This window comes from Phoxinus phoxinus (genome assembly GCF_949152265.1).
Source record: "Phoxinus phoxinus genome assembly, chromosome: 12".
Lineage (NCBI taxonomy): Eukaryota > Metazoa > Chordata > Actinopteri > Cypriniformes > Leuciscidae > Phoxinus > Phoxinus phoxinus.
Genome location: NC_136887.1, coordinates 18,906,916 through 18,930,579, shown reverse-complemented (window position 1 = coordinate 18,930,579; position 23,664 = coordinate 18,906,916). Strand labels below are relative to the sequence as shown.

Below are 23,664 nucleotides of genomic sequence, written 5' to 3'. Positions count from 1 at the left end.
CAAAGCTGAATTTCAGCACGATTTCTCCAGTCTTCAGGGTCACATGATCCTTCAGAAATCATTCTAATATGCTGATTTACTGCTCAAGAAACATTTATTATTATTACTCATGTTAACAGTTTGAAATCCCCTTAATATTTCTGTGGAAAACATGGTACAAAAAAAATCTGGATTCTTTTAAGAATAGAAAGTTCAAAATAACGATCTATTAGAACTCATTTGTAACATTGTAAATATATTTTACTATCACTTTTGATCAATTTAATGCATCCTTGCTGAATAAAAGTGTTAATTCTTTAAAAAATAATCTTACTGACCCCAAACTTTTGAACAGTAGTGAATATATAAGATTATACAATACTGCACACATTTTCCTTTGTAATGTTTGTTTTTATTTTTCATTTTCATTGTTTTTATTAAAAAAATCATAAAACTTTGTCTATATAATATCAGTTTACAAAAGGCTTTATACAATTCTTAAAATATTTTTTATGTTCTTGTAGGAATACCATCCAAAAATAATCTTTAGTATTTATGAACATTAAAAAGTAGTACACCTCTGTTTTTAAAAATGAACAGAACCAACAAGAATGTGGTCACTAATGTAACTCGCGTCTGTGAAATGAAACTTAGGAGTCTGCGACTTCTCCCCTGATGAGAAGCGTAGGATGGACCACACATGTCAGGTGACCACATACTGGACACAATCAAAACTCTGCTGTGGACCGGTTCGTTTCACACAATAGTTGGCATTTCCCAAGTGTGGACAAGGTGTTTGTATTTTCATTGGACACTATTGCTTATAGGACACTGAATGATGCTAATCTATGTGACATTACATATCTCCACAAATACAACAACAGCCCAGCTACCAAATCTCGAGGACATTCTTCTGGAAAATTCATGTGTTTTCCACAGTTAGGGAGTAAAATTGAGCTTGGCATACTGACGATTGTAGGGTTATTGCTTTTGAGAGGTCTACATTAGTGTAGTTCCTGATCCAGACTGCTTTAAAGGTCCAACTGAGTTGTTTGACTTGCGGGCATTACATGCAAACACAAATCGATCTTAGATTTTCCATACTATTATCTGCTTTGAACAATCCATTGATGACGAATAACAGTGGACAGACATAATATATAGACATACAGTAATCACGTGACAGACGCTGACCTCTGCCTCAGATGACCCTGTAATATCACATAGTGGGTGAGGCTTGGCTTTTCTGGAGTGTGCTTGTTCATTATTCATTATATTAGGGTTAAATTACATCATTTTCAGGTCCGCAAAGCCTACGAATGGACAGAAAGCCCCTGTCAAACCTGGAACGCCTCACTCCATTGTGAGCACTCTTTCAGAGTTATGACACAATTCAGAAACTGGAAGCGCCTGGACAAGAGCGTGAGCCAGACAGGCCTCCGTCCTCCTTAATGTTCTCTCTCCGTCGCTACGTACTGAGGCTGATGGGTCAGTCTCATACCCGCGTGCTCAGTCGGCATGCTCTGCCACTTCTCGCGTGTCTCTCAGCGCGGTGAGATGGGACGTCCCACTATCTGCTGTGGATATTGTTGAGTTGTGCGGGCAGCATCTGTTTGTCTTCAATCTCCTCCAGAGCGGTCTCCAGCTGCTGGATCAGCACACGCTTCTTAAACCTGAAAGAGACGGAGATATTTAGCTGGATTCATTTACATTCTATTCATATTATTATATATATGGTCATATATTATTATCCTAATTTCAGTAAAATATCTAAATAGTTTAAAGAAATTAAGACCAGCGTTCAGAGTATATATTCTATAAGATTACAGTAAGTTTCCTATAAGATACATTTACTTGTTTGAAGTATGAATATAAGAAAATTTAGTGGGGGTTATGCTTAAACCAATAAATATTATTTTGTTTATATGGAATTTTGCTTCTAACGTAAATTTGTTGGTTTAAAAATATTTAAATATTTCTACAAAACAAAATGACTGATTAAGAAAATAATTTTTGCTGGCTATCAGTGAGCTTCTGCACTAACTTTGGAGAGAATTCTGTGTAATTTTATGCAATGAATTTTGGTCCATTAAACAGAGCTCAAAGTCTTATACTGTTTGTTATAAGACCCATAGCCATAATGTTTTTTTTTTCTGGGGCTTTTGATTTTGTTTTAATTGTGTCTGTGACTAAAAATGTAAATTAATAATTATAATTTAATTATTATAATAAAAAGTGAACAAGCTAGAGGCAGAGGATCAGTGCTGTTATTGTAAACTAAAACTATTACAAATATTTTTTGTTAATTGAAATAAAGCTGAAATAAAATAAAATATAAATATTAGATGAAAAAAATCAAATTGAAAAACTTAAAAAGTAAATTTGTGAATAATTAGTGAATACGTTTAAGTGGATTTACTACGATTACTAAAAATAGAACTGAAATAATAGAAGAACATTGGCCACTGATACAGCAGAAATCAGCTGTACCGAACAGAGAATCATGTAACTGCATCCAGATTGAGTAAACGACCTATAAGCCTGCTCCATCTAGAGTTTCATGACAGAACTTTGTATAAATAACAATGACAGAAGCACATAACAAAATGATTAAGCACAACATACTGACATCCTCTATGGTGTCATAGGTGAGAGGACCATGTGAGGTTTAAAGAAAGCTCTTACCTGGCTGCCTCTTTGATGGCGTGATGGATAAAGTACCTCTGCACTGACACTGGCCCCTTCACCTCCTCCAGTAACCTGAATACTGCCTCGTAATCTGCACAAAAGAATGAGCAATGGCTTTATTAAATCCTACAATACACACCCTCTTTAATAGTGCACGTCCACTTGATTAAACCTAGACAATAATTCCAGGCGAATAAAGAAATGAATGGGCGTAAATAATTAATTTGGCATTATGATTAGATACTCACTACGACCAGGCTTGCGGACCTCTTTGATGACTCGAGTGCGCAGCTCCGCGTTACTCCCCTCCAGGGGAATCATAACGATTGTGCCCTGTTCTGGAGTGTCTTCTCCATTGCCCTCCATCGCCTCCTCCTGGCTTGGAGGACTCAGGTCCTCACAGTTCTGTGTGTGATCAGAGAGTCTCTCATCCAGACAGTTCTCCAGTCCTATTCTCTCCTCCTCGCCGTCTGGTGCCTCCACCTCTCCTCTGTCCTCCGCAGGTGCAGGTTCTTCTTCTCCCTCTCCTTCTCCCTCTCCCTCTCCATCCACTCCTCCAGGCCACTCGTCTCCAGCATCATCGCCTGGCTCCCGCTCTCCATTGCTTTCTGTGCCTCCTACACTGTTCTCCTCGGCTCCTGCAGGAGAAAACAATATACTGGTAGAAATTTGTCAGCCGGTAGAGATTTTGGACTATTGTTTCTGTAACGATTAAACAATGTGACGTTGCTGTGAAACCGGTCACAAAAGTTTATCGTTTGCATGCGTTTTTAAGTATTGTGGTTTAAAAGCAACCCAGTGTTTACATGTGTGGAGAAGGAGGTTTTTTCTAAATTGTCCGACATTGTTGCTTTGGCTTTTTTTTTTGTAAAGAGCGTTTGACTTAGTCTTTGCACGTTTGCTTTGTAAACACTGAGTCGGTACTTCCGCCTACATCATGCGTGACCTTTCCAATGTGACTACGTAATGCGCAAAGTCGTGGACGCGCATCACAGAGCTTGTGCAAGACGAGCATTTGTGGTTAAAAATTATATATATATATATTTTATTCTTTTTTAATAAAATGACAGATCGTTTCACTAGATAAGACCCTTATTCATCGGCTGAGATCGTGTAGAGCCCTTTGAAGCTGCATTGAAACTGCAATTTGGACCTTCAACCCATTGGTTCCCATTGAAGTCCACTATATGGAGAAAAATCCTGGATTTTTTTCCTCAAAAACCATAGTTTTCAGGTAGGTCTTATTCATTTGTGTCTGTTCTATTGTAATTTGTTTTCTTTGCTCTTTCTTCAGTTTACTTGTCTACAGTAAGCTTGAAAGTTGTTGTTTTTAGGACAGTATTAGATTTTTAACGATATTGAAAATGGTGAAAATAATCGTATCAAATATTTTTATTTTTATACCATAAAAATCTTATTTAAAGCAAAAATAATTATATCGTGATATATATAGTTATCATGAAATAAAATTACTCGTATCATGATACAAGATTTTGGTCATATCGCCCACCCCTAAACTGTTTCAGTTAAAAAATAAAATAAAACAGTATACGGTACACAGTGAGCTAAGATTCAATCTGCTGTGGCTCAGAGAACATTACCTTTGTGTAGCGGGATGGGTTTAATGATTCCTTGCTGGCCTTGAGTCCCTGCGGGGCCCTTGCCCAGTACATGATTGGTTATTATTGGAGGGGTTTGGGGCCGGCGCAACAGTGGGGACATACTCCTCCGCCTCTTCAGGGCAGTGCCCGAGTTTAGATCCCCCGTGTTACTTCGCTTCTTATTTTGTGGCCCTGTCACAAACTCATCTGCTTCATCTATCATCATTCCCTGTTGTTGGGAGAGGAGGAAGAGGGAAAACAAAACAACTTAGTATGTAAAACACTTCCGTTTTGACCTGTAATTGTTTAGCAATAGGTTTAACGTGCAAGCACCTTCTTGTCCTGTTTGAATGGGTTGCCGAATGTGTGCAGACGTTTGGGCTGGTCTGGATCAATCTCACGAAGAGGTGATGGCATCATCTTAAGAAACTCCTGATAATTTCCCATCTGCCCAACTGGAATACTGTGCAAGGAGTCTACGGAATCATGAAAAAAAAAAGTTAACTAATCCATTCATGAACATTTTTGATGGAATGTCAGCATTAGAAATGTAATTCTTGTAATGAAAAGAAAAAGTGTCTCTTGTTCTTATGCTAAATGCATATGGTCATTGTTAGGGCCGGCTCACACAGGACACGTTTATGCGGAAAAATGCGATACGCATGTCAGTGGAATGGAAAAAAAGTAATATCTTGATTAAGTTGAATTAAACTTCAAGTTGAACTTGAGCGCCACATTTTTAGAATGCATGTGACGCTGCAAAGGATGTGAAATGCCAGCATCTGTCAAGCGCTTGTTTACCTAGAAAAATAATGAAAAAAATAGTGAAGTGAAATGCAAAAAACTATTCTGCATGGACGGCAAAAAATAAAATAACTATGGCTTACTTTCTTTTCAGAAAGCTGCTTGGTTTGAAAGTGACTTCTATGTGAGCTGTGCTTCATGCATTGCTACACTACTGACAACAGTCAATGACCTGAAAATCTAAAGGTTCACTAAACTTAGCTAAATGTATTTTGTCTCTTTGGTACATTTACCATCATCCTGGCCTCTGATCAGCTTCTGCGTTGTCCTCAAAAGGTTAGAGCGCATCCGAGTCACTTGATCTAGAAGGTTCCGTCGCGGAATATCATAAGCGTTCCTATAGGCCTGGGGCTTCAAATCCTTGAAGAGAAGGTGAGTAAATGATTATAGAAGTTACATTTTAGTCTAACCCAAAGAAAATTGCATATGTTTTCAAGTCACTAAGAATTGTATTAAGATGTCCAGTCGTAAGAATTCATCAGAATTAACCAGCATCAGGAAGAAAATGCTTCTGTCCATGTTAGCATAACTACATTCTAACCATCAAACGTGAACTGACACATGGTTCATTTCAAATAGACCCTGTAATGTAATTCAGCCCCACTCAAACTGTCTGTACCTTGTTGAGAAGTGCGATCTGGAATCCAGCAAACTCTTTGAAGTTCATGTCGATGAGTCGGAGGGGTACCTCACCCATGATGCCCTGCAGGAGCTGCTTGAAATCACGGCGGTGAGCCAAAGACAGGGAGCTTGAGTGGTTCTTCACCTTGATGCCCATCTCATGAGAAGGCTTCTTCCCGACAGACACAATCAGACGGTCTGACTCAACCTTTGCCTACAAAATCAAGTACAACTCCATTTAAAAAGCTGAATCACTCAGACCTTATACAAACAAGATGTATTACTGAATGAATATAATACGTTGACATGTAATATAGAATATTTAAAGGAATGATATGAGTTTGAATCCCACTGAACATAATTTTTTTTAAAAACTGCGGGTTTAACTGCCAGGAAATCACACTCACCTGCTGACTGAGTTTTTTTAGATAGGAAATGACACTGTAGCTCAAGCCACAATCCATGTTGTCAGAGATGAGATTTGGGGCTCCCATCATCCTTAGCGCCTTCTTGAGAGGCTGCACTCAGTAAAAAAAAAAAAAAAGAGAGAGGAAGAGAGGAGAAGCAGAGACAAAGGAAATGAAAATGAGGACACACTCAGCATGAATCTGCATTCAGAGCACATACCCTTGACCTCATTACAGCTGTTAACAGACTACAGAACAAATACAACTCATGAAAGAGGTCAGATTACAAGTGACCCTTAAGAACATCGACAGCCCATGAATTGTACATTGCATAGATTTATATACACAAAGGAGGTGTCTTTTTTTAAGCAGGACATTGCTGTGCTCTATTGGGATGTTTTGTGTTTTTTTTTAAGTAGGAAAGAAGAGCATCTTACCAAGAGAAAGTAAGGAGGCATGGACTTCAGGTACATTTCAAAGGCCTGACGCCACTTGAGGTTTGGCTTAAGCTTGTGCACTTTAAACAAATCATCTGTCAGGAGAATAAGAGATGGTAAGTTTGCTGTAGAAAGCCAGCACATTACATTACAGAGCTGAAATGCTTCCTTTATGTAATTCTCAGGAGGAAATGAAAGAGGCACAGAAATGTGCGTGTGTGTGTGTGTGTGTGTGTGTGTGTGTGTGTGTGTGTGTGTGTGTGTTTGTGTGTGTGTGTGGGGCTGCGTGAGTGTGTGTTTATGTTTGTTAAATATTTTTTTTTTCGTTAAATGATTTTACAATTGAGAATTGTGAGAATTGTTTTATTTTTATGTCTCTTTATCATGGCTAAACAAAGCACCACTGCTGTGTATGGAATGTGCTATAGAAAAAAAAGTGTATGAATAAGGTAATGTATAGCATAAGGTTGGGAGTGTGCAAAAAAGAAATGGCAATGAGGAAACACGCGTACCGAGGAGTGGCAACAGGACGGGATAGTTGTAAGGCATAACGAAGAGGTTGACACAGGTGAGCGTAGTGCTGGCCTTTAGGTAGCCGAACGGGTGTGCTAGATCGCTGTGTTTGCCGCTGCAGTTCACAAACACCTGGGTGACGGGGGAGAGGAGTTAGCATTGTATAGTGTCTCCTGAGAGCTCTCACATGAAGCTGTTTCTCAGAGACAAAACCCATTTATCAACAGATCATTAGCTAAAAAGGTTCCTTAGAGCCTAGTGAGCTATAAATGCCTCTAAATATGCTTATAAATGGATGTGCTCTATCTAATTGATCTACCATTTACCTTGTTTTCTTTATATGCTCTATAGTGAGGCAAGTGATAATGTAACATTGTAACCATGGCAAAATAACAAACACAAATGGTCAATTATATTGTTTTTTTAGATGTACTACATGAATGTATGAAGGAAGGAACAACATATCAAAAGAATGGACTTACAAAAAAACCTTTCCAGGTATTGACTAAGGTATTTATAGAATCTGTATACAGCAAAATAAAGCATGGAAAAACACTTGAATTTTACCGCAGTACAGTCACCTCCCTTTGTGTAAGTTCTTTCAAGAAACTAAATGGTCTAGGAGGTAATAGCTCTTGAGAGACCATTTATCGTCATTTCTTAGAAGACCAAAATGAACCAAAACAAGTGTATAACATTATTCCATCTCCAAAAGTCATCATGCCCTTCTCATGGCCCAGCGTCAGAGTCGTATTATTTTTCAGGTTCTTTGGGCCGTAAAAACATTATGATTACTCAAATAGAAAATAAAAGTCACAATTCTTTTTGACATGATTTTATGTTAAAAATATTACAACCATTCAACTGTTCATAATTTAACAGCAAATACAGTTCTGTCAGGACCACTATCATCAAATATGATTGACAATTAGCATACAGTTTGGATTGGCGGTATGGTTCCGTTCTGGGCGAGAACTCCCTGCGCATCCATCCATGCAGTCTAGCATGGATAAGAGCAGGGAGAGCAGCAATAACCCCCCTTAGGGTAAACAGAACCAACATGAATGTATGCAAATATATTTAATTCAAGATTGTAAAGTACAACATAATTCGAGAATTTATTCTGATTCAAGGGGAATCAGAATGTCAAATCCTGACTGGGCGAGAGGAGGAGCTGGGGATGGAGGAGGTTAATATCCTCCTGAGAAACGCAAGCTTATACAGTATATGTATACGGTGATAGGCGTCGTATTCCTATAGGTAGACGTGGATCAGCTGAGAGTCAGCTGATGCGAGCTTGACTAACGTGACCTGCCAGAACTAACGCTACGCTTGATTAACGACAAAAATATTTCAGAATTATTTACATAAACAAATACAATCTGATTTGTTTGAATAATAAACAAATTAACTTGTTTTTAGATTTTCTGAGCAAAATCTTCTGTTATGCAGTTTGCAAATATGTTCTGAGTGGTTTTAGTGCAGTTGCTATGGCTTTGAACGGTGGTTGAGAACTACCGTTCAAACCCACCTCTAAATCTCTATGATATTTTAGTCCCTAGATATGACTCCAGTCCCTCATGAATAAAATGCTACATCTGATGTTTGCATTCAGAACTCCCTCTGAATCAGCAACCTCCTACAAATAAGTTCACAATCTGCGTGGCTGAGAACTTTTCTGTGAGCACTTTCAAACTCATAACCATCTATATTAGGGTTTATTTCTACTCTACTGCACTGTATTTGGACTTCTCTCATACGATACGGTGGTACTGATAATATTCTTTGCTCCTCTATAATCAAATTTCCTCTAGTGTAAGTCACTTTAGATAAGCATCTGCTGACTGAGATACTGTAAGAAACCCTGCACAATCTGTATTAATGGACGGACATCAGGAAGGAAATATTGCATAACCGTTTATGTCAAAGATTACAAGTTGACAGACAATTAATGTACTGTTCAAAAGTTTGGGGTCTGAAATTATTTTTTAAATGTCTTATGCTGACCAAGGCTACATTTATTTAATAAAAAAATACAATACAAACAGTAATATTGTGAAAGTGTATTACAATTAAAAATAACTGTTTTCTGTTTTAATATTATTTTAAAATGTAATTTATTCCTGTAATGGAAAGCTGAATTTTAGCATCATTACTTCAGTCTTACATGATCCTTCAAATATCATTCTAATATGCTGATTTGATGCACAAGAAACATTTAGTATTATCATTATCAATGTTGAAAACATTTGAAATAGAAATCTTTTGTAACATTATACATACTGTCACATTTGATCAAATAATGGATCCTTGCTAAATAAAGGAATTAATATCTTTACAAAAAATAAATCTTACAGACCCCAAACTTTTGAATCAAACTCCACAACAATATCTCATTCAAACTGCTGCTTTTACTAAACTGCAGTTACTAAATGCAGGACTTGACATGTAATTTGTGTTGTGCTTTATACATTCCAGTAAATATGAAAAAAGCTAAACACCCACTGTTTCTTTCTGCTCTTTTAACACCATGATATCTATTCACCATGAAACTGAGCGCTACCAATACAGCAGTCTGGGGGCTGTGCAAAAAGATGAAATAGTTGTGTGAAAAGGTGTCCCACCTGCCAGCACATGTGCGGCGATTTCCTCTCCAAGATGTACTGGGTGAGCGGGGACGGCTCCAGCTCATATTTGTCAAAAGGCAGCTTTTCAATAACCATCGGTTCACAGTCGACACATGAAAACCTCACCATAGGATGGGACGATCGAGGAGGCTAAAGAGAAAAAAACAACTGTTAAACAGAAATCCTCTGTAACAAATTCTCCACACTTTTTTTTATTTTAGAAGATATGTCTGTTAGATGGCCAATTCATCCTGTAATTACAACACCAGTGGGTAATGACCCATGTTTTACAGGCACATGACAATACAAGCTGTTCATTCCCTGAGCAGATACTCTCACAACCCCCTGACTGAACACTTAATAAACCAAATGACAGCGGAGATGTCAGGAAGGAAATGACCTCATGTTAAGCTAGCAGTAAGTGCTAAAGCTCTGGTGAGCTACAGCAGTCTTATTCTGCTGGCAATGTCTCTCACAGTGCCCACGGGCTGAGCTGAGCTGTGGCACTTTGGCACGGTACCAGCTGCTGTCTCTACAGTGCACTGTCTAAGAGAGAATAGACAGTGAGGGGGTGGGAAACCTCAGGACAGTGAAGCCTTTCCTCGTGTTACCACTCCTTTCAGCTCTCTTATCTTCATCCACATTCATTAGCACTGTTTGAGCAAGATGAAAGCTAACCTTTAGTTTGCAGAGGTCATTACCTTTGGCTAATAAATTGCTTCATCCACTCGGCTAGGATGAGCCAATGCTTATACACCTATCAAAACTCCTTTTGCAAACCTAGTACATTTCCATTTTAATAAGCAGAAAGAAGCTGACTGAAAAAAGAAATGGCTGACTGTCTGCCAGGTCCCAAAGCTCAGCAGAAAGTCCTTCTGTGCTCACTCATTAAATGTTTTAGCCAAATTTATAGTGTTTTCATTAAACATTTTACTTTTTTATTTTTCCACCAAATCAGTCCAGAAAATGCGAGGAAAGTCAGACTTTCTGTGTTATTTATATTATAGTTTTGGTAAATTATAAATGGCGCTGTGGCCAAAAAAATTCCCTTATGCCAAATGTAGGGAGAATTCAACACCCATAATGCACTGGGATCAATCTAACTGTCAATGAGAGGGAATGCAAAAAAGCAGAAGTACGATCTGTAGTTTTCACAAAAGCCTTGGATCTGTCAATCCGGCTGACTTTTGCTGACAAGTGAATGGGGATATCTGGGATATTTCAAATTTTTTAGTTGACAATAAAAACACTGGTCTGGGCTCACTAATATGGAAATAAATGTTTATATGTCAGAGATTAAAAACAAAAGAAGTAATTCCTTGACTCTGCACATATAAACTCTTATAAATTTTGCAGGTTTTAAAATTTACCAAAGTGGGGGAGTTCTGGTCAGGCCAGAAGGATTCTGGGATTGGCCAGTGACCCACAGGTACGCCTGTCTTGGGGTTGGGCCGGACGTAAATAAGCTTGTGGCAGCTGTGCCAGGGCTGCGGACTGAAGGACGACGAAGGACGAGCTGGATCCACAAGACCATCTGCACAAAGAGAAGACAATCATTGACTATTAAAGGAGTTAGTTTACCCAAAAATGTAAAAAAAAATAATCAATCACTCACCCTCATGTCGTTCCAAACCAGTAGGACTTTCGTTCATCTTCGAAACACAAATCAAGATCTTTTTAATGAAATCTGAGAGCTTTCTGTCCCTCAATTGACAGTCTAAGCAACTACCACTTTGACGCTTCAAGAAGTTCATAAAACTAATCCATATGAATTGAGCGGTTTAGTCCAAATTTTCTGTAGAGACTCGATCGCTTTATAGGATGAATTATATGACGCTTAACAGATTTATTTAGGCTTTTATTCACGTATAAACATTGATCAGTGAACATAAACAGAAGCTCCACCAAACCTGCTTGACGCGCGAGAACAAACCCTTGCTGAAGCTACGTGCTGTGAAACCTGAGAATTAACCTCATTGGTTCTCCTGGAAGTTTAAACGTGCTGCGTAACACGAGAATGAACCTCATTGGTTCTCGCACGTCAAGCGAACATGCTTAAACTTCCATTTACCACAACTGAATGTGTGAGTTGAGGAATGTTTATATGTGAATACAAGTCCAAATTAAATCTGCTCATCATATGAAGCGACCGTGTCTCTTCAGAAAATGTGAACTAAATCGGACTAAAATATCTTCATTTGTGTTGCAAAGATGAATGAAATTCTCATGGGTTTGGAGTGACATGAGGGTAAGTAAATGATGACAAAATTAAACATTTTTAATTATTTTCCCAATAAGCACAAAACTGACATGGAATCACATAATCTGCACTGACCTTCACCTATCAAAGGTGGATCTGGACCACTCTTCTCAAAGTGTATTACAACTCCACTCCAAACCTTTTGGACGAGAGACTCAAGACACTGGTTCAGCATCCTTTGCGTCTTCACGCAGTAAGAGCGGCCTAAAAGAGAGTGGGTGAGAAAAAGAGAGGACAAAAGAGATAAACAAGCTAAATCTGCATAATCAACTGAAATAACCCTGTGCGTATGGAACTTCAGTGCATAGCTTGGAAAAAAATCAAGTTGCTACATTTTCTGAAAAGACAGACAATTCGTTTTGAATTAAGCAATCAAAATTGCACTTTATTTCATGTCTTCACTAAAACAAAGGGCATTCACATGTGAGATGGAGAAGAGATGCTTGTATCTGAGCGCTGTGTTGAAGAGAAATCACATAATAACAGACTTGTAAGGGGGCTGACAGATTAATTGCAGTTTTACAGGGGCTGAGATGAAAAACAGGGCTGAAGCCCCCTTAAATAGGGTCTAGAACCACTTATGTCTAAAGGACCATTTAAAGCACTTTCGTGGAATCCAGGCCTCATAAATCGAACTTAATGGTTGATTAGATAAATATTTGAACCTGTATTTTCTCATCAGACCTGGGTTGCAATTACATTTTTAAATGCTAAAACTGTTTGGCACTGAAACGTAAGATTGTTAAGCCGATGGATGTACCTCCAGTGACCTCACACATCTGGGTGATAGCAGACTCATCAGTGGGCACACTGCCCAGCTGCTCGCCGTCGGGGACGGCCATTCCTGGCAGACGCAGGACCAGGGCGAAGAGTCGCTGGTCCCAGCGGAACGGCTCCTTTGTCAGCTCACTACCCGGCAGCGGGGAATTCAGCGGCAGATGTAGCTAAAGGAGGAAGATAAAACGAGAAGTGAGATGACAGCGGGGGTTCATGAGAAAGACACACTGCCTGCTAAACTTAACATTATACATGATATAAATGGACAAGCAAGTCAAAAAATGGTTAAGAGTATTTGTCCCTCACCTCCTCAGCCACCCCAGAGCTGTGCGTCAGTTTGTTACCATCTGTAATCGTAATAATGACCGATGGCTCCAGAAAGAACGGGTTCCGACCCTAGAAGAGAAGACATAATTTCTTAAAAAATCCAAAACGGAAATAAAAAGAGATTTTTAGGGTTCTTATTTCTGTGATCTTCTAAAAAATGCTAAAATCTCATAATAAGGAGTGAGATCCAAAAATCTGATCTTTCCTTTCTATTCATTTACCAAATTGCTTGTCTTATATATGGCTGTGGGGATCATCAGTAATATTGTGAAATATTATTACAATGTAAAATAACTGTTTTCCATTTTAATTTATTTCACAAGTATCCCTGTGATGCAAAGCTGAATTTTCAGCATCATTACTCCAGTCTTTAGTGTCACATGATCCTTCAGAAATCTTTCTAATGCTGATTTGCTGCTCAAGAAACATTTCTTATTATTATCAATGTTAAAAATATTGCTGAATATTTTTGTGGAAATAGTGCTACTTTCTTCAAAGTTCAAAAGAAAATCATCTTTATTTGTTGATGTTTTATGGTTTCATGAGGTTTCATTTGTTAACATCAGTTAACATGCATTTGTTAATCCTTCTACAGCATTTGTTAATCCTAGATCACGTTAATCTCAACATTTACTAAAAAAAATTAAGATCAAAAGTTGTATCTGTTAACAGTTAATGCACTAACATTAACAGCAAAATTTTTTATTAACTAACACTGACAAAGGTTAATAAATGCTGTAAAATGTATCGTTCAATGTCATGCATTAACTAATGTTAACAACTAAAACATTGTAAAGCGTGACCAAAATTGTTTGTCTTTACTGTCACTTTTGCTCAATTTAATGCATCCATGATAAATAAAAGATTTGAATTTCTTTAAAAAAAAAAAATCTTACTAACCACAACCTCTTGTGTAACAGTGGTGTAAGTAAAACGATTAACAAAAAAATGGCATTTCAACAGGAAGTTCGTGTCAGAAATTATCTTTGTTTAGAATGTTACAAAATCGTAAAACTTGTTTTTTGTTTCAGGTTTAAATTAATTCCTACACAGTTCAATGAAATGAGGTAGTAACATTAAAAACTTGACAGATGTTGCTAATTGTAGTTAATAGAGTAAATGGTCGGTGAGTGAATACAAGATGCATTCTCTCTGTCCATACTGCAGGGGTCAGCACTCAGTTACTCTCCCTCGCAGTACAAACTCAGCATGTAGATTAGCACACCGCCTGAGGGTTATCTCTCTTCTGTTTTAGCTAATCCAGCATGGTCTTAATGTGTGCCTATAAAGGATCTGAATATTCTGAATAACAAATAATCCAATTGCATGTTTGATGTTGTATAAAAAACACATGCAAATCAAATGAAATGAAGGTGATACTCCTGTGAGGTGATAGAAAATTGTCTCTGTAATCTCTGCATGTTGCTACATCCATTCCTCCTCCCGGGTAAAGAGCCCCCCTGTTACTGCCGATGAAAGCATCTACACTACAAAGCCTCGCTGAATGGATGGTGCTGCTTGAAGCTTTTAAAGCTTTGGACTACAGAACATTTTCCCATATGTTAGCTGGGCCACTCTCATGCCTTCTGGAACACTTTAGATGTGCTGTGAAATGGTTATTTTTGTGTAATGGCTTCTCTCCAGCTACTTTCCAGAGAAGGAACATGATGATACACACACTGAATGAGTTCTGTAAATTACATATATAATGTATTTGTTCCCTTCAAAGAAGTAACAAAACAGTCAAGGCTGGATGGGACTAAAGGTACATTTTCTTAAAATATTGATTGATCTGAATATATTGTGTTGATGTTTTCTTCTCTGTGTCTGTGGTGGTTAGTATTCTTGTTATGTGAGGAGACAGTTCTTATTATGCTGCATGCAGAATGCCCAGGAGTGATTTGTTCTTCGTTGAATAAAGATTGTTTTGGCCTTCTGAATACTGAAGGGAGATCGCATTTTTACCTGACCATAGTTGTCGATGCCAGAGACTAGTCTGTTGAGATTGAGCAGGTCGAAGGCAGCGCGGAGAGCGTGACCCAGTGTAGTCAGTCCAGATGCCTGCAGGTTCTTCAGCTCACTCATGAATGTGGCATGATTCTCTTTCCAACCCGCCTACCATATACAGAGACACACACACACACACATTATGTGAAAAATAGTTCCATATAACCAGTGACAGTGACATTTAATTAACCCAAAATGTACATGACTGTTCAAAAGTTTGGGGTCAGTAAGATTTGTAATGTTTTTGAAAGAAGTCTCTTCTGCTCACCTGCATTTATTTGATGAATAATACATTAAAACGGTAATATTGTAAAATATTATTACAATTGAAAATAACTGTTTTCTATTTGAATATATTTTAAAATGTAATTCATTCCTGTGATGTTAAAGCTGAATTTTCAGCATCATCACACCAGTCTTCAGTGTCACATGATCCTTCAGAAATCATTATCATGCTCAAGAAACATTTCTTATTATTATCAATGTTGGAAAATGTCGTGCTGCTTAATATTTTTGTGCAAAGGAAAATATTGATACATTTTTTAAGGATTATTTGATGAATATAAAGTTCAAAAGAACAGCATTTGTTTGAAATGGAAATTTTTTGTAACAGTTTTGTGAAGTTGCTGAAGTTGCTGAATAAAAGTATTAACTTTTTTTTTTTTTTTTTTATCTTACTAACCCCAAACTTTTGAACAGTAGTATTTGGACACTTAAGACACACTTAAAATTAACAAAATATCAAACCAGGTGGAACAACCACAGACATTTCACAAACAGAAGCTTGCAAGGTTTTCAATGATGAGAATATAAGAATATAAATATAGATGTACAGTTTCAAATCAAGACCAAACCGTATTTGGACTCTTTGTCAAGTTGTCAAAAGTTATGTTCAGTAATGTGACAAATTACACGTTACTACACGTGTGAAAAGCTCTAGCATACTTTATTTGCAAATCCCACTTATATTTATAAATCTACATTCATATATTTTAAATTCTCCTTAAGTGTCCAAATACCTTTTAGGCCTCTGTATGGATTATTAAAAACATAATCAAATCTTATGCAAACTATTACACAGTAAGCAAAAGTTTCCATCCTATCTGTCAATCACTAGCTTTTCTCACTCTTTCGCCCAGCTAAATAAAACACCTTACTATTACAGCCATGATCAGCCAAGCACAACTACACCTAAACGTCAGCTGAGAGAGACACCAAAGAAGGGTGGAAATACAGTCAGACACTCAAGACCCAAAAAGTCCACATGACAAGCTTCGCAGAGTATCCGAATGAGCAAGTATGTTTGTGTCCTCTTGTACTTGTCTTGTACATGGGTGCATGTAGAAGAGAAGCCACAAAGATCCGCTACATAAGGCTTGACTTGTTTTACTATCTTTAAAAGACATTATTGTGTCTGTCCCTGACCCACATTACCCCTCCCAGCAGAAGAATAGTCATTACTTGACTGCTCACCCAAAAACAAAACAAAACAACAATATAATGAGTTCAGATGCTGAGAAAAGAACCGAGGTGAATAGTTCACAAAATCTGCTTTTACAAAATGATTCCTGCTCCACATAAATGTACTCAGTGTGAATAAATCAACACATTGCATAAACCTGTATACATTGTAAATCCCCACAGGGAAGAGAAGAATTAACAGGTCAGATCCCGAGGTGGTTGAGCTTCAGATGTGTGTGTGTATGTGTGTGTGTGTGTGTGTAGATTTATGTTCATTGGGAAGCATTAAAGAACAAAGCAGGCCGAGATTTGTCAGTAGGGGCTGAACAGTGTATGTCTCTCTATCCATGTATGGAACAAAAAAAGAAACCGTTCAAGCAGTAGCTCTTCTAACTGGCACTCAATAATTCAAGCAACAGAGTAATTCTATTTTTTCCCCCATCCGTCTTTCTTTCCTTCTGCATTAACAATTTATTGGCTCTGAAGAAGTGTGACTGCAATCAGACTCTCCTTTAATCACACGCTTGTCCAGCAAGGCAGAAAGAGATGGGAGAGAATAAGGAATGTGAACACTGAATAAGCCAGGAGAAAGGATAATACCCTAATTGTAGCTTTAACAGAGGAAATGTAAACTCAAACCCTTCTTTAAAGAGTGAAAACCTGACGGCGATCCAACGGAGAAAAGAACAAACAATGTAATCCACATATGAGTAAATCTTACGGAAGCATATCCAGACCACATTTCATCCCAAAATGAAAAGGGAAAAAAAATAGCAATTATATTTTATATAAATAATTACTGGTATGTACCAGATGTTTCAGTTTTATATTTGGGATTTTCATTTATTTTCAGTGGTGATACTAATTTTTACTACTGTAATACAGTATTTTTATTTATTTATAAAAATTAACTGAAGGCAGTACATCAAATATACCATGTCCATTGTGTATACATTTTTGTTGTTAATAAAAAAAATTATGTCACAAAAAATACACCTCGGTTGTCCTCATTTTGCTTTAGGCAAAAATATACTTTCTTATTTTGATTTTGAGGTGAAATATGGCCCAGGTATCATCTTGAGAAGTTTTGTGCGATTCGCCCATATATGTCCCTCCAGAGCAGAATGGAGAGAGTGATGATATTAGATAAACATAAAGCGGTTGTTCAGATACAGACAGCATATAAAGCGTTTTCTTTTTTTCTGCTTTCAGAATTAGCATACCATAAAACAAACCTGGCACTGTCTTTCCTCTCCAAAAGCAGGACAGGTGGCAAGACAAATGAGCAGTTTTACATAAACTGACAGATAAGGACGTATTCCTTGTTAGGCTCATGTTCTGAGGAAAAACCGGTAGTCATATAAATACAGCTCTTGTGATCTGAGGAGAAATCATCACAACAGAAAGGGCACGTGACGACCCGGGGTGGATTCACACGGGTTAAGCGACTGGCCTTATGGCCTGAGTATTATTCCAGGATCAGGTTGCCTTGTCCCAGGTTTTAATCTCTTCTACTGCCTAAAGGTTGAACTGATCGAGGATAACCATTGAGCTCGGTTACACACATCCACCCAGTTTTGCAGGAGGGACACGTCTGCGGTCTAAAGGGTGGTGCTTGTCATGTGTGATGACAAAGGACAGGCAGGAACTAAAATTGTCACTCTAATGGAATGAGAGCTGGTTAACCGGCCAAAGCACTGATCAGAGGGACCATCATGCTCATGACAAGCTCAAATAGATCTCCATTTTGAATTTAAGTGTACAACATCCTAACCTGGGACAAGATTTTTCTTGGTGATCTCCATCCTTTATCATCGAATGTATAGTGACCCAAAGCAATCCTTGATTATATGTTCAGTTACAGTATCTGTTGTGAATGAGGTTTAAGGAGGAGGAGCAACATTGTGGATTTCTGAAGAAATATTTTGCCTGCCTATCTGTCATGAAGAAAGGACTACAACCACTCCCACTTCACAAGATTCAGAGCAAGATAAAGCATGAGGCAGTCTGCAGGTTAAACATGGCAGAATGACAAGGCCACCGGACTCACAGACTAGATATTTCTGGGCTACACCAAAATATTTGATGTATGTATTATATGTAAATGTACAAAGACTGTGAAAAATATTTGGAAATTTAAATCACTTAAAATTTATGAATTTCATTGCATTTCAAATTTTCAAAAAGTGGGATCTGCAAACAAATGATGCTAAAGATTTTCTTTGTACTCATTTTTGCATTTACTTTGAACCAACTGGGTAATTTTAGTGGATACATGAAGTCAATTCCGCTCAAGTTTACACAGGCGTCCTAGCAGAGGAAACACAAGTGTAGCTCATCACATTAACTATGAACATGATCCACTAACCACAAATGTCCAAACACACTTTGTCTTAAAAGGATAGTTCACCTAAAAACTAAAAATCCTTCATCAATTACTCACCATCTTGTTGCTCCAAACCCATTAGACTTTAGTTTATCTTCCGAACACAAATGAAGATATTTTTTTAATTATCTCATCCTTTTTGTCCATGCAAGTCCACACAACCAAAACTTTCACAAATTAAAAAGTAAATCAAGCAGTTTAACTCAAGATTTAATTAGGCTTTTAAAAACATAAAAATTGATTGATGTACATACATAGAGCCCATCAAATATGGTAAACAGATACTTGCTTGACGATCAAAAGTCAATGAGGTTTGAAATTGTTGGTTGTGTGGACTTTCAAATGGATGGACAAAAATGGTGAGAAAATATAAAAAAATAGAGGATGATCGAGAGATGTTGTTGTGTGAACGTGCATTGGAGGTTAATATTGTGTAAATAAAGTGGTAAATCATGTTTTTTTTGCGCAAACAAAGACTTGAGTCACTTCATAAAATTGAGTTTTAACAACTGAATTCACATGGATTACTTTAACAATGTCTACTATCTTTCTGGGGCTTGAAATTGGTAGTTGCGTAAGCTATCAATGGAGGGAAAGTGCTCAGATTTTATTAAAAAGATCTTAATTTGTGTTCTGAAGATGAACAAATGTCTTACGGGTTTGAAACGGGAGAGTAATAATTAATGACAGAATTTTCATTTTTAGGTGAACTATCCCTTTAATATGGCGGTGTTTACATTGTTGCACTCTAAAAAATGCTGGGTTGTTTTGGGTCAAATATGGACAAACCCAAACGTTGGATCAAAAATGCAATTTAAAAATGTAACCCAATGGCTGGGTTTGTCCATATTTGACCCAAAATTGGGTTAAAACAACCCAGCAGTTTTTAGTGTGTGGTATCAAGAAAAAATAACACGTTGACCAGGGCCTCGTGAAGTAAACCACAAATGTAGTTGTATGCATTTTGTACTTTTCCTCCATTAACCAAAGACAGAAACAACACAAAGTATCCAACAAAACAAATAAATTTCATTCTTCAACCTTTTGCTTTACTGATAAGCAATCTAAGGAACAATTGATTAAGAAAATTGCAAAGGACAAAAACTTTGTCAACTTCAGAAAATAGGCTAGGCTAAGAATAATGTTCTGCTTGGCCATGGCTCAGACAACAAGAGAGGCACACAAACAGGAAAAGAGAGCTTTGTGAGGACTGGAGGCTCACTGGAGCTCTTCACTGTTTAGCTGCTGAAAATCTCATGAATAATTGACAGGAAATAAAAAAGGCACTCTGTCAGACACAGAGGCCAGATTCTTGCTAGGCTGGTATTTGCCCAGTGTATTCTTGTCGAGAACTGGGTAAGCCTGGTCGCTAATTTTGAAGAGGCACTGCTTGACTGAGAAGTTTTTTTTTTTTTTTTAAACAGGAGGAACATGCTGGCTACGAATAGTTTAGAGAGGGATAAGAGCTTATGTAAGAGGGTGGTTATAACATCTCGTAACACTTTAGCATCTCAAACAAAGACATAGTAAGATAACAATGCACATTCACATTATCATCAACAAAGCGGCTAAAACATGCCGTATCATCTACTACAAATCATTAGTGCATATTACCTGGCTATAAGCAGGAAATGTAGTACTTTAGTTAAAGGGTTAAGTGCCAGCCTCAGATTATCTTGGATGAACTGAAACAGGGTGGGAAAACTGCATGACAAGCAGTGGAGTAAGAAAACCCCCCAAGAGAGTGACTGGCTACTTGCCAGATAGTCCATACTAATGAACTGCTAAAGCGCAAAGCTACTTTCATTGTCAATGTCAAACCATAAACAAAGAAGACAAGAACACAGACAGCACCATGTACATGTCAGAAAGTGCAGACCTCGATTCAAGTACAGGCTGAGAGAAAGAGTGGACGATACTTTGAAATTAGGCTGGGCAAAGTGACTATAACCACAATTCCCATATCCAATATAAGAGAACTGGCACAGCAGTCTATAAACAGATGATGGCTGAATGTGGGGGTGAGAAAGGTCTGAAAACGTATTAAGAAGTTGTTGTTGTTTTTTTGCTTATTGGACTGGTTTTGATGGGTGTGTGGGTTTTAAGCACGCTGCTAAACACTATGCACTCTACGTCGCATTTTGGTGAATTTTGTTGAGTTTTTACTTGCTGGTGTTTTTTGTATTTTGTTGACAAAATATTAATTTGCAATCACAACCGAAGAGTTTTAGCATTTAATGAGACATGTATTATATAGCCTATGAAAATAACTTATGCAAAATGGTTGAACTCTGAAGTGTATATTAGAGAATCTTTGTTGCAGCTGTGGTGTGTTTCTCTGAATGACTACAGAGAACAGCCCTGGAAAATGCACTGGTTTAAAATCATTTGTTTCTATTAGATACAGAATCCGTGGAAGACTGAATCAATGCAGGATTTATAATGTTCGTAATATTCTGGAAATGTGACAGCAAAGACGTTAATAATGCATGTTCTCGCTTTGGTTCATAAATCAAAAGTATATAACTAGGTCACTGCAGTAATTATACCGTGAGAACTTAAGTTTTATTACATAATAATAGTTGTATTTTAAAGTTTTGGTAACACTTTATCTTACAGTGTCACTGTTACATATGTTACATGCAGTTACTGTAGAAATAACTATAAATTATGGATAATTACATGAAACTAACCCTAAATCAAAGTAAACCCTAATCCTCCTAGTAACTACATGTACTTACTTAATATTACTCAGTACTTAAATGCATAATTACAGTGTAACAAATACATCTTAAAATAAAGTGTAACCAAAGTTTTTTATATATATAAATAATAATAATCATTTAATAATAATCATAATTTTGAAACCCAAACTGGTCAGTACTGCGGTTTTCCACATGAAAATGCAGGGTGATTACTGCCAGTGGAGTTCAGTTGCACATTTGCTTAGCTCATTATGAAATGTTTTATTATATAAGGATTTGAACCTGGCCCCTTGCGTACAACAAAATCACACCACTACTATCATGACTCACAGTCTTAGGAAGAAGTGCCAGAACTATCATTGTTGCCCTCTCAAAAAATTAGGTGCATGACGCTCCTGAATGTAATACATGCAAGTCTAGTCGTGCCCTTGTGTCTTAGAATGATCAAGTAATTCACTAAGCAACTACGACTACAAGATATCCTGCTCATGACGACCATGACATTTAGTTAGTATTCTGAATAAAGAGATTTGTTAGCGTACAATTAACGCAGATGCCTGACCGTTCCCCACACCAACAACTTGTAGACCATCCATTACCTTAGCTGTCCATACCCTCACATGGTGGAATCAACTTCCCCTACATATGGAAACTATGCCTCCTAATGCCTAATGCAAAATGCCTCCTAATCTCTGCACTAGGTGGTTTTGCGTCAGTATTAGGCTTATTGTACTAGTAGCAATTTATTTCCTAGTATTCTAGATTACATGCTTGCCCTCTGTTGTGCAAAATGGACTCATATGTGATGCAAGTTTAATGCCTTATATGAAAATGATGGCTTGTATAGGAATATCTGATGTTCCACTTTAAAGATTTGGTTACCAAATGTAACAGGATAGCATACTTAATCACCTTTCACCTGGCTGTTTGGGAATTTGAAATATGAATGGGGAGGAGGTGAATGTACTTGCGAATGGAAAGGGAAATAAGTTTATGCTTGTTTTCAAGGGCAACTTACAAGCTTATCTCTCTCGTCAAGAGCAATGTATAACTGCAAAGCATCTCCTGCCTCATTTAGTTATTGATGGCTGTTGCACAAATCAAATCGTGTTGATTTGTTCAGGCTACAGTGACCAATCAGAATGCAAGAGGAGAGCACGAGCTAGAGGGCAGGATGCTTGTCCAATCCGGGCTGAGTTGGCCCGCGTACGCGTCATGCACTACGTCACAGTGGATAATAAATCTCTCCGCCTCCATCTCAGCGCTCGAGAGCATTCCCAACACAAAAGCAAAATGTCCGCCATGTTCAGAGGCTGCGCTGCTCCGGGTCTGCGGATATTTTAACAAAAATTAGCCGTTTTCGTCACCGGGAGGCCGCCCGACCCGATGCTACAAACCAGAGGGACAGTAGAGTCTCACTGTCAGAAAAATATATCCGCTTTAACCACATATAAGCACAATTTAGTAGTATTTATTTACCTTTACGCCGTATGGTGGATCATCGAATGTAACTAGCATGTACCTGTCGCCTCTACTAGCCGGGTCTCGGGCACGCAGCTGTTAAAGAAAACGAAACAATAAACATTCATTCAAACTGATCCTGTCATAGGGATCCTTAACTTTAACAAGGTACAACAGTATGCTGAAAAAGTCGGGGTAAAATTATGCTTTACCTTCATAAAGATCTCAACCGCGCCTTTAGCAATGTCCAGATACGTCGTACCCAAATAAGTGCGCTGATTCATAGAAGCGGACGTGTCTATCAGGAAAAGTAGAATAGGCATTTTAAAATGTATAGATATACGTCTAGATGTTAAAATATCTATAATCGGCATATGACCTATCTTGCGGCCCTGGGCATGCATATATGTGTGTATATATTTTGTTATAATCAGACCCCCCCAAAAGAGGGTCGTACTGCCACCCTTTGCAGCCGCCTGATTCTCTATCTGTCTTTTCTGAGCAGTGCTGGGCTCGCGCTGTTAGAGAACTTCTCTTCCGAACAGACCGAAACGCCTTCGCCCCACCGCTGCTACGCCATTGGCTGAGCTGAGACTCGAAGCC

At 37.9% G+C, this 23,664-nt stretch overlaps 1 protein-coding gene across 1 annotated transcript; it reads right to left on the bottom strand.

Moving 5' to 3' along the window:
* Nucleotides 1-122: 122 nt before the first annotated feature.
* Nucleotides 123-23,576, bottom strand: ints6l (integrator complex subunit 6 like). The gene is made up of 18 exons (XM_079631690.1): nucleotides 23,274-23,576; nucleotides 23,080-23,157; nucleotides 15,007-15,156; nucleotides 13,021-13,110; nucleotides 12,698-12,881; nucleotides 12,013-12,141; nucleotides 11,048-11,211; nucleotides 9,675-9,827; nucleotides 7,050-7,182; nucleotides 6,538-6,632; nucleotides 6,101-6,211; nucleotides 5,692-5,907; nucleotides 5,306-5,432; nucleotides 4,602-4,744; nucleotides 4,269-4,497; nucleotides 2,916-3,305; nucleotides 2,665-2,758; nucleotides 123-1,652 (listed from the first exon to the last, which is right to left on the bottom strand). Exons 1-18 carry the CDS (start codon nucleotides 23,463-23,465, stop codon nucleotides 1,550-1,552), a joined length of 2,781 nt encoding a protein of 926 aa, XP_079487816.1. The 5' UTR covers nucleotides 23,466-23,576; the 3' UTR covers nucleotides 123-1,549.
* Nucleotides 23,577-23,664: the final 88 nt, after the last annotated feature.

Excerpts from the sequence above, each read along its gene's own strand:
- ints6l (XM_079631690.1), bottom strand. The coding sequence starts at position 23,465 with ATGCATGCCCAGGGCCGCAAGATAGGTCATATGCCGATTATAGATATT. Across the intron at positions 6,633-7,049 it reads CGTCCTGTTGCCACTCCTCG|ATGATTTGTTTAAAGTGCAC; the intron begins GTACGCGTGTTT and ends TTCTCCTGACAG. Across the intron at positions 6,212-6,537 it reads TGCCTCCTTACTTTCTCTTG|CCTCTCAAGAAGGCGCTAAG; the intron begins GTAAGATGCTCT and ends TACTGAGTGCAG.